This window comes from Hypanus sabinus, chromosome 13 (assembly GCF_030144855.1).
Source record: "Hypanus sabinus isolate sHypSab1 chromosome 13, sHypSab1.hap1, whole genome shotgun sequence".
Taxonomy (NCBI): domain Eukaryota; kingdom Metazoa; phylum Chordata; class Chondrichthyes; order Myliobatiformes; family Dasyatidae; genus Hypanus; species Hypanus sabinus.
In genome coordinates, this window is record NC_082718.1 from 102164753 (window position 1) to 102176685 (window position 11933).

The 11933-nt window shown below is 40.4% G+C and overlaps 1 protein-coding gene across 1 annotated transcript; it reads left to right on the forward strand.

The window, feature by feature from the left end:
• The first annotated feature begins 2258 nt into the window (after positions 1 to 2258).
• On the forward strand, positions 2259 to 8508 carry LOC132404218 (phosphatidylethanolamine-binding protein 1-like). Its single transcript, XM_059988307.1, has 4 exons — positions 2259 to 2492; positions 3363 to 3472; positions 5993 to 6093; positions 8137 to 8508. The coding sequence occupies exons 1-4, from the start codon at positions 2358 to 2360 to the stop codon at positions 8352 to 8354; spliced, it is 564 nt and encodes a 187-aa protein (XP_059844290.1). The 5' UTR covers positions 2259 to 2357; the 3' UTR covers positions 8355 to 8508.
• Positions 8509 to 11933: the final 3425 nt, after the last annotated feature.

Genomic DNA, 11933 nt, shown 5'->3' on the forward strand with positions numbered 1-11933 from the left:
TTGCGGAGGATGAAGTTGTTAACATACTGGGTTAACCTGAGGGGACAGAGGAATGACCACCCTGTTAAAAATGTGTTGGGTGACCGTTGGGAACATCACAGGAAGAGTGTTTTTAGTTTTGGATGTCTGGGTTCTCATCACACCAGGAGTATAGCTTTGCTGGATTATGAAATTTGTCCCACTGTGGCTTTTTCAGTAACTCGATCATGGGTTTTTCCAATGGTTAGTTGATTTGGGTTGCATGATTTAATGAAATCCAAGATCCAGATATGCCCGAGAGTCTGTTGGTACATCAGTATGCTAAGGAGAATTATTGTGATATGTTAACCATTTTTACTGATGGATCAAAAAATAATTTAACTGGGAATGTCAGTGTGGCTGTTTTTGTACCTGAATTACAGGTAACAATAAAGAAACATCTTACTAAAACTATTTATCAGGGTATACTGCAGAACTGGTTGCTATCATTGTGGGTTTACAGAGGCTGGAGGAAATCTGTCTTTGCAAAGTTATAATTTGTTCAGATTCTTTTCTGGTTTGATAAGTCTTAAAACAGGTTATTCTGGCAGTAAGTTTGATTTACTGCTGGAAGCTCTTCAAACTTTATTTCAAATTCAAAGTATTAGTCTACATGTCTTCTTATGGGTTCCTGCATATAGGGATGTTGAGGGGAATGAGCTGGTTGATTGTTTGGCCAAAAAGCTATTAAAACTTTACCGGTGGATATAGACCTCCCATTTAGCAAAGCAGAAGCTAAGGAGTTGGTGGGGCTAACAATTAGGAGATTATGGCAAGATCTGTGGGATAATGCACTACATTATCCTTTACAGAATACATAAAACTGTTGGATTGATGAGAGAAGCGGGTAAGATTGATTATTGATTATCTGACTGGCAGACCACAGTACGTGCACTTGCAACACTGTGTGTCGGACAGAGTGGTCAGCAGCACTGGGGCTCCACAGAGGACTGTCCTGTCTCCCTTTCTCTTCACCATCTACACCTCGGACTTCAACTACTGCACGGAGTCTTGCCATCTTCAGAAGTTTTCTGATGACTCTGCCATAGTTGGATGCATCAGCAAGGGAGATGAGGCTGAGTACAGGGCTATGGTGGGAAACTTCATCACATTGTGCGAGCAGAATCATCTGCAGCTTAATGTGAAAAAGACTAAGGAGCTGGTGGTTGTCCTGAGGAGGGCTAAGGCACCGGTGACCCCCGTTTCCATCCAAGGGGTCAGTGTGGACATGGTGGAGGATTATAAGTACCTGGGGATACGAATTGACAATAAACTGGACTGGTCAGAGAACACTGAGGCTGTCTACAAGAAGGGTCAGAGCCGTCTCTATTTCCTGAGGAGACTTTAACATCTGCCGGACGATGCTGAGGATGTTGTACGAGTCTGTGGTAGCCAGTGCTATCATGTTTGCTGTTGTGTGCTGGGGCAGCAGGCTGAGGGTAGCAGACTCCAACAGAATCAACAAACTCATTTGTAAGGCCAGTGATGTTGTGGAGGTGGAACTGGGCTCTCTGACGGTGGTGTCTGAAAAGAGGATGCTGTCCAAGTTGCGTGCTATCTTGGACAATGACTCCCATCCACTCCATAATGTACTGGTTAGGCACAGGAGTACATTCAGCCAGAGACTCATTCCACCGAGATGCAACACTGAGCGTCATAGGAAGTCATTCCTACCTGTGGCCATCAAACTTTACAACTCCTCCCTCGGAGTGTCAGACACCCTGAGCTAATAGGCTGGTCCTGGACTTATTTCCACTTGGCATGATTAACTTATTATTCTTTAGTTATTTATAGTTTTATATTGCTATATTTCTACACTATTTTTGGTTGGCACGCCTGTAACGAAACCCAATTTCCCTTGGGATCAATAAAATATGTGTCTGTCTGACAAGAAGGGAAGGAATTGTATTGACTCGACTTAGAATGGGGCATGCTATGCTTAATTATTCCTTATATCTTGTTGGAAAACATCATTTTGGGGTGTGTAGGTGTTGGCATCATTATGAAACAGTTGAACACATTCTTTTACAAAGTGAAGCATACAAGGTTGAAAGAGAACAAATAGAGGCTACACTACTAGCTTTGGGGGTTGACAGTTTTCATTTAAAAACTTAACTAAGTTATGGAACTGACTTTAATTTAATTCACAGTATTGTCTTTCATTATTTAAAATCTGTCGGGCTGGGCGGGGTAATTTAGCTTTCAGCTGATAAAGAACGAGGAGGGGTTTCGTTTCCCGACTCCAGTGCAGTTGGTGGCGGTACTGCAGCTTTAAGTGGGACCGCCGGCAGCCATTTCCAGTCGGGGAGAGAGAGCACAGAGGCCGAGTCGCAAGCAGCATGCCGGTGGATTTGCAGGAGTGGAACGGCGCCCTGGCCCTGGGCGAAGTGGAAGAGAAGCCGGAGCAGCCCCTCGCCGTCAAATATGACAGCGTGGGCATCGATGCGCTGGGCAAAGTGCTGACCCCGACCCAGGTACCGCGATACCCCACCCCGGGGTGGCTGAAACTGAACGCTGCTGGGCCACAGCCCGTCGCGTGGACTCGGTTGGAGGGCGAACGTGCTCTCCATTGCGGCTGTAATTGCAGCAGCGTCTCTTTTGCCGCAACGCCATCGTTTCCCCTTCCAGCACCTGTGCTGGTTGCAGGCCGCTGCTGCTGGGGGAGGGGGAGTTTCTCTAAATTTGTCTAACGATCACTCTCGTTCGACAGTGACGGTACAAAGAAGGATGCAATGTTAATTACTTTGCCTTATTCTCTGTTGAAATTTAACACAGTCTGCAAGATGCTGGAAGCATTCAGCAGAGCACTTGGCATCTGCGCAAAGGAAAATTAACTCTGCAAATCGCAGACCTTCCTTGGGGTTCGTTTGACGTTTTAACTTCATTTCTTGGGACGTTTTCTTTTTCGGTGCTAAGATCCTCTGGTGCGTCCACTGCCCTGGAACCGCTTCATACTATTAATACCGAATCAGTGTAGTCAAAATAAGGGGAGGCAAAGTGAAGATCAGATTCTGCTGCGTGGTAATTAAACAGTCCATAAGTACTAATACTGTATGTCATGCTCTGGGTGTGTGCATACTCTTCTATACATGCCTCAGAGGAGTCGTTGCCCACTGTCTCCATTCTGGGTTTTTAATTCTTTTTTCTTGCCCCCAGCAACACACGAATTGGCAGTGCCCGAGCCCAGGCACGTCCCTAGTTCCCCTTCTGTTAGTCTGTCCGATTTTACCTCCTCCCACCATCACCACTGCCACCACCAGTTGACTTGAACTTGTCTTGTCCTGTTTTCCAGATGGTTGGCTACTGGCGTTATGTCAATTCTGTCATTTATTTTGTGTGTGCAGGTACAAAAGTGTCCTGTCAGCATTGACTGGCCTGGTTGCAGTCCAGACAAGCTGTACACGCTGATTCTAACTGACCCAGATGCTCCAAGCAGGAATACACCAAAATTTAGGTTGGTATTGAAAAGATCATTCCTGATTTTTTTTTATCATCATTATTATTATTATTATCAAAAGGAACAGTGAGAGTGAAATAATTTCAGGTAAAAGAAAATTTAAAGTAAATTAACAAAATGTGACATTTACAAATAATATATTTATCCTTTCCTGAAGGTTAGCTCTGAGGGAGGCTGAGACAGAGTTGCAGTCTAAAATGTAGTTCCTGTTCTTTCTCCAGGAGGAATCACTTCACACCCATGGGAAGTTTGGAACATGATTCCCGAAATGGTCACTGACAAACTGGGTTAATTTAAATGAACTAATAAAAACAAATTGGTTGCATATCAGCTGTGATCTCATTGAGTGACAGAACAAGCTTGAATGAATATAAAAGAGAGAATTGAGAATATCCTGCATTCCCTGATTCTTAACTTTATCTGCCAACATTTTATCCAGCCTTGAAGATGATTTTCCTGTTCACAGAAATGCAATACTGTCATTTTTTTGCTGCTTAGGTTCAGCTGGGAATTCTTGTGTTGACAATTAATGGGCTTTTCTGAAGGAAGAGGTATGCAAATGTGCATAATTAGGTGGCTTTAAAAGGCAGAAAAGACCTTCAGTTGTAAAGTCATTCACAAAAAAAGCAATCTTAACTATTGATAACTTCAACCCACATCTTTGCTTTCATTGTTCCTTTTTTTTATTTAATAAATTGTAAGCTTTTTTTAGGTGGGTATCTAGTCTGTCATTTGTTTCAATAGCCAAGTTATTGTATCTATTTAATTTGATGTTGCACATTAAAATCTAATTTAGGTTCTGAAAGGACAAGTCTTTGGTATTTCTTGTAGGAAAGGGATGGAGTTGGAAACAGTAGATTCTGTTTAAATGTGATACATCAGGACCAATGTATTTTGGTCCAATTTAGCAGCTGCCCAGTTAGTTGAATTTTCTGGAAATAGCCGGGGTATAACAATGACAAACTCCTATTAAACAGTGATATCTAAATGAATTACAGAACAAATTGGAACACTCCCAATGCTGCTACAGCACTATACAACTGCATTAGTTCTTATTCATCCAGTGTATGCTGCCATGTTCTGTTGATTGTAAATAAAATCAGTGCAAATGTCTAGTGCACATAAAAGACTGCTTTCATTTAATGCTTTTGACAATTGCATCCTCCAAATTTTTTAATTGTAACATTCAAGATAATTGTTGATAACTTAATTTTTCATAGGTCCCAACTTGTTGAAGTAGTGAAATTGTTTCATTTTCACTCCTGGCCATTTCAGGCATCTTGAAGCCTAAGTACTTGAAATTGCAGTGAGCAGAACATTTCTGAATTGCCCTGCTGCTTGTTTTTTTTTTATCAACTATCAGTGACAACTGTCTCTGCTTTTTTGAACATCAACATGCTCAACTGATGCTGCTTTAGAACTGTCACTCCAAACATGGTGCTGTCTTATGGCTGCATAAGTGCATACGATTGATGCTAGTTAGAAACTGTTCTGCAACAGTCTCGTATCCCAATTAAGTGACCTTGTGTCCCAAATGAATGAAGGGAATCCTGGTTATTTTTTCAACTCGTTTTTGTTCTTTAAGAGATGTCTTTACTAGATGGCTACTGTGACTAACCGATGGCCCAATTCACCGGAATCCACTGTATATGTTTTGACCATTCTTCAGTGAACAGTCCAGTGTTCTAAATGTCCTGCTGAGGGTCTTGAAGACGAAGTATTTATGAATGTGAAAATGCTACAACTCCTTTGTATTGCACCATTGGCCATAGCTAATAGATGAGGTGTAATTAGTAAAGCCTAAAGAATATTACTATCTCTTATTTCTGTAAGTAAATTTGGAATGACTTAAATTCATGAATTTAAATAGTTTTTACAAGTTAGTCCTGTTTATTTTTTAAATAGTTATAAACACCTTAGCTGATACTGAAGTTTGTAGCATACACTGTGAAATACAGAAAGCAAAAATAAACGGTTACTGGAAGGATGTTACAAATATGTTGAAGTTTATGAATTGGAAAAGTAACAGTGGATTTTTTTTTGGGAGGAAGTATGTTTGGTTTTCATTATTGATGGGTTTATTGTGTAGGATAATAACTATATGCTCTGCTCATTGGGCTCTGCGCTTCCACAAACCTTCCAAAATTTGTCCAGTACAGCCTGATACTGGAATAGTAAGATTTACTTCTATGTTTCTATTTGTGAATTCTGCACAGAATATATAGGCCATACTCTTGATTATCCAATCGTCATGCTCTGTGTCTCTATGAAGTAGGTCGCTGAAATAGGATACTTTCCATTTTCACAAGCCAACTTCTCAAGAGTAAGATCATTTGGTCATCTTTAACTATCCGATTTCCTAAAAAGAATATCAGATTTGTGACACTCCTTTTTTTTCTAAACTTCATTGTTCATCGGATCATTGTTGAAAACTATGTCCAGAATTTTCCATTTACACTGTTTTAATTTCTAAATGTGATGATGCCCAAGAATTAATCTTTATTCTTTGTTTATTAGGGAATGGCATCATTTTCTTGTAATTAACATGAAAGGAAGTGATATTAAAAGTGGAGAGATTCTTTCTGACTATGTTGGCTCTGGGCCTCCTCAAGGAACTGGTAAGTCAGATTATTAGTACAAACTGAGATATTACTCAAAAGTTTAGTCATTTTGGTTACAGGTATTCCATCTTTTCAGGTTTGCTTTGTGAGAACTGTAAATCCAAATTCTCTTAATTTGTGCTCTTCTAATACATCCATGACACAATCCTGAAATATGATGCACTTTACTTCAGGGGCTGTGATACAATATTTGTACACTAATTTTCATTTCTTTAGGGATCTGGACCAAAAATAAGCTATCCCATGCTTTGCCTGGAAAATTCTGAAATATTTTACCATCAAAATTTGAGAATTAAAAATTACCTGTTTGGATTTTGTGGAGCGATGACAAAACTTGTTGATTGTGGGCGTCCCCACAAAATCAGTGGCAGTTTTGGCAGTCTCACATAGGTATGCAGACAGATCTGAAAGTTGCTGGTAATTTATTTCCAACACCGCGCTTGTTAAGGATGAATGAGGCAACAGCCATTTGATTGATCACTGTTCATCTTGATTTGTTCCTCTACGTACCCTGGACAAACGTTCTAAATTTTCAGTGGAATTGTAGCCCATGTTAACTCCCAGATACGTGGTTTGAATTATGTCTTCTCTGCCCTTTAACATTTTTCATTTTTTCCTCTTTCTCCTACAATTTGCCAAATATAAATAATGCTAATATGTAGACTGGTAGCTTACGTTCCCCATGGTAATTTGAGTTTTCGGAGCTTTTGCAATGATGTACGTTTGCACACCACAGTCAAAAAACATGGTTATTTGAATTACTGTCACCTTCCTGTCAGCTAGACCAATCTGGCCATTCTCCTCTGACCTCTCTTTTACAGGGTGTTTTTCCCCACGGAACTGCTGCTCACTGGATGTTTCTTGTTTTGTGTGTTTTTTTTTGCACCATTCTTTATAAACTCTAGAAACTGTTGTGCATGTAAATCCCAGGAGACAGCTGTTTGAGATGGTCAAATCACCCCTTCTGGCACCTACAATCATTCCAAGGTCAAAGACTGTTGGATCGTATTTCTTTCCCATTCTGATGTTTGGTTTGAACAACCGAATTGCTCTTTTTTTACACATGGAATTGCTACCACATGATTGGCCAAATTGATGTTTGCATTAACAAGCTGGTGTATCTAATAAAGTGACCAATGGAGATATTTTGAATCTTTTATAAAAATGCTGTTTAAGGCTATTAATGTAATCTTGCATCTTAATTCCTGGCATCACGCTTCAAGATGACATAAAAGTTCCAGGAAGTGCAGAAAAGAAAGGGTTCTTCAAGGAAGGATTTCTCTCTTTGACCTTGTGCTGAGAAATCTGTGGTTTAGGAGGTTTGTTAGTGATGGGATACAAATTCAAAGTGATGAGCAAAAGATGAGAGGTAAATGGCCCTATGTAGAAATTGGTGATCGTGCAAACTTCGTGGAAATTGCCACTAGAGTTAGTAGATGTTTGTCTTCCTTTTGTTTTTAATGGTAATTAAAAATGTTTGAGTTCGACTAAATGACTAACTTGTGCTGGGATTTAAGCATCAAAATGGAATGTAAACAATGGCTGTTTGAAATGATCATGTCCACAAGGCAATCTTTAATGTTGAGTTGGGACTATGAGTGATGTATCAGTAAAGTGAGGAGCATTAGTTGGTTCTAATTTCAAAATGCTTGAAGGCAGGGAGGAAAAAGTCCAGTGGCTTATGGTTTCGCTGGGTACTGTCACTACAACAAATATATTGTACATTAAGAACTTGAAGCTTCCATAACGAGGCCTCATAGCCCATTGCAGCCACAATAATTTTTAATAAAGTAATTCCGCTTAGTCTGAAGCCTGACGGAATAGTCCAGCCAGCTGTTCAGCTAGACTCTTTAATTGCTGAATTAAATGGAAAAAAATTTCCTTTAGTTTCCCGTTACCCTACTATCTTAATTCTGTGTTCTAGGTGCTGCTATGATTTTTGAAGGGAACTGATTAATGTCAGTTTTTTTTAAAAAACTTGTTTACTGTGCTAATGTTTTAGTAGGGCTTAGAAAATTAACTTGTTCAAATTTATTTCAGGCCTTCACCGCTACGTCTGGCTGGTTTATGAACAGTCCAAACCGCTAAAGTGTGATGAGCCACGATTGACCAACCGGTCAGGTGATAAACGTGGAAAATTCAAAACTACTGATTTCCGTAAAAAGTATAATTTGGGTTCACCTATAGCTGGGACTTGTTACCAGGCTGAATGGGATAACTATGTACCTAAACTCTATGAGCAGTTGGCTGGAAAGTAAAAAGTTGCAAACTTGTATTCTAAACCATTTCTTTCCCAGTATTAACAAATGTGTATTTTCTTGCGACCAGTGTCATTAACATTGTGTGCACATCTTCGGAATTAGCACCCACCTTGCTTTTCATTTTAAAATAAAACATCAGTGGATGAAAATAGTCTTGTCTCAGCATTTTCTAGTTCATTTACAGGTTAAAGATAGTAATTTTTTTTCAGACCTTTTGTAATGTGAATAAATTCACAGTACCTCTTGTTTAATCCACAGCAATGAATTAATTTCCTTTTCATGGTTTGAAATGTGACCCTGAATACCTGTTCTGCGTGCCACATTCGTTCTGACCTCTTACTGTAGCTCCAGTGAAACTTGATGCAAGGTGATGGCACTGAACCCCATCTCTGAACTCAGCACATTACCATTTTACATAATGAAAATGTCAGGTTTCTGATAATGGAGTCAGAATAGAATGTCAAATCTTTGTGGGTGGAGTTAAGAAACTACAAGGGTAAAAAAAACATAATAGGAATCACAGGCCTCCAAATAGTAGCCAAGATTTGAGGTTGAGATTGCAAAGGGAACTGGAAAAGGCATGTAGTAAGGGTATTGGCACAATTGTAATAGGGGATTGCAATATGCAAAGAGATTGGGAAAATCAGGTTTGTGCTGGATTGCAAGAGAGGAAATTTGCTGAATGCCTACGAGATGGCTTTTCAGAGCAACTTGTTTTCGAGCTTATTTGGGGTGGGGAGAGGCTTCCTTAGATAGGCTGTTGTGTAATAACCTAGATCTTATTGGGGACCTTAATGTAAAGGAACCCTGAGGAGGCAGTGATCATAATATGATTGAATTCATACTGCACTTTGAGAGGAAGAGGAAGGAGTCACATGTATCAGTATTGCAATGAAATAAAGGGAATTACAGAGGCATGAGAGAGGAGCTTGCCCAGGTGGATTGGAGGAAGGTATTGGCAGGTATCACAGCAGAGCAGAAATGGCTGAAGTTCCTGGGAATAGGTCACAAAGTGCAGGATAGAGATACCCCACAGAAGTTCTCACATGGAAGTTGCAGGCAGCTGTGGCTGTCAAGGGAAGTTAAGAACTGCATAAAAGCCAATGAAAGTGCATACAAGGTACCAAAGGTGAGTGGGAAGTTGCATGATTGGGAAGCTTTCAAAATCCAACAAAAGGTGACTAAAAAGCTTTAAGAGGGGAAAAGACGGAAGATGAGGGCAAACTAGCCAATAATATAAAGCAAGATACTAAGTTTTTGTTTTCAGTTATATAAAGAGTAAAAGGGTTGATATTGGGCCACTGAAAAATAATATTGGTGAGGTGCTAATGAGGTCAAAGAAATGGCAGATGAACTTAATGAGTACTTTGCATCTGTCTTCGCTCTGGAAGACAGCAGTGTGGCAGGGGTCTGCAAGTATCAGGGAGTGGGAGTGAGTGTCATTGCTATTACCAAGGAAAAGGTGATAGGCAAGCTGAAAGGTCTTAAGGTGGGTAAGTCACCTGGGCCAGATGGACTACATCCCAGAGTCCTGAGAGAGAGAGATTACTGAAGAAATAATGGATGCCTTAGTCATAATCTTTCAAGAATCAGTTGATTTTGGCATAGTCGCAGAGGACTGTAAGATTGCAAATGCCACTCTGCTCTTTAAGGAGGAGGATGGCAAAAGAAAGGAAATTATAGGCCAGTTAGTCGAACCTCGTAGTTGGGAAAGTGTTGGAGACTAATTAATAATGAGGTTTCAGGGTACGGTACTTGGAGACTAATGATAAAATGGTTTTGTAAAGGGATATCTTGCCTAACAAATCTGTTAGAGTTCTTCGAGGAAGTAACAAGCAGGGGAGACAAAAGAGAAGCAGTGGATGTCATTCACTTGGATTTTCAGAAGGAATTTGATAAGGTGGCACTCATGAGGCTGCTTAATAAGATAAAACCCTATGGTGCTTCAGGAGAGGTACTGGCATGGTTGACTGCCAAGAGGCAGCGAGTGTGAGTAAATCGGCCATTTCTCATTGGCTGCCAGTGACTAGTGGTCTTCAGGGGTAAGTATTGGGATCATTACTTTTCTCATTGTCAGTGATTTGGTAATGGAATTGATAGTTTTATGGCAAAGCTTGTGGATGATAGGAAGATTGGTGGAGGGGTAGGTAGCGTTGAGGAAGGAATGTGCAGCAGGACTTAGAATGGGCAAAAAAAAAGGGTAGGTGGAATATAGTGTTGGGAAATGTATAATAATTCATTTTGGTAAAAGGAACAATAGTGCGGACTATTATATAAATGGGGAGAAGTTTCAAACATCAGAAGTGAAGAATGACTTAAAAGTCCTCGTGGAAGAATCCCAGAAGGTTAATTTACAGGTTGAGTCTGTGGTAAAGAAGGCAAATGCAATGTTGGCATTTATTTCAAGGGGAATAGAATATAAAAGCAAGGAGGTAATGTAGAGGCTTTATAAGACACTAGTCAGGCCACACTTAAGAGTTTTGTCAACAGTTTTGGGCTGCATATCTCAGAAAGGATATGTTGTCATTGGAGATAATCCCGAGGAGGTTCACGAGGATGATCTGGGAATGAAGGGTTGAACATATGAGGAGAATTTGGCAGCTTTGGGCTTGTACTCACTGGAATTTAGAAGAATACATGGGGAAATCTTTGAACCCTACCAAATGTTGAAAGGACTAGATAGGGTGGATGTGGAGAGGATGTTTCCTATGGTGGGGGTATCCAGAACTAGAGGGCACAGCCTCAAAATTGAGGGACAACCTTTTAGAACAGAGGCACAGTGGAAATTTTTTAGCCAGGGAGCAGTGAATCTGTGGAATGCTCTGCCACAGACTGTGGTGCAGGCCAAGTCAGTGGCTATATTTCAGGTGGGCGTTGATAGTTTCCCGATTGGTCAGGGTATCAAAGATACGGCGAGAAGGCAGGTGCATGGGGTTGGGTGGGATCCAGTATCAGCCATGATGGAATGGTGGAGCAGACTCAATGGGCTGAATGGCCTAATTCTGCTCCTATGTTTTATGGTGCTCAAATATTACTTGTAGTAGACCTACATATTTGAAACAGAAAAGCTATTTCTCTCAAATTGATCAACCATTATATAGAAAAAATCTGCAGATGCTAGAAATCCAAGCAACACACACAAAATGCTGGAGGAACTCAGCAGGTCAGGCAGCATCTGTGGAAAAGAATACAGCTGGCCCTAAACACCAAATGTGTTCTTTTCTATAGATGCTTCCTGGCCTGCTAAGTTTCACCTGCATTTTGTTCATGTTACCATCTTATGAAGTCCAGGCAGGTTTTGGTCTCCTTCGCAAGTGCACAAATACCTCTTTTGTAATCTGAAAATGTACTGCATATGTAGTTAAGGTTACATGTTTCCTGAAACTTGCCCTTGCAAGTTTTCTTATTCCTTTCTTGGTACTTTGGTTGCGGCCTTACAACTAGTGGAGGAAGTCAGCATTGCAGGTTCAACAGCCCTAAGTTATTGAGTGTCCATCATATCTGTAACATGACTTGTGGGAGATGGGATGCTTTCCTTGAACTTGGGTCAAGTTTTGTTAGAGTGATGAAGGCAAA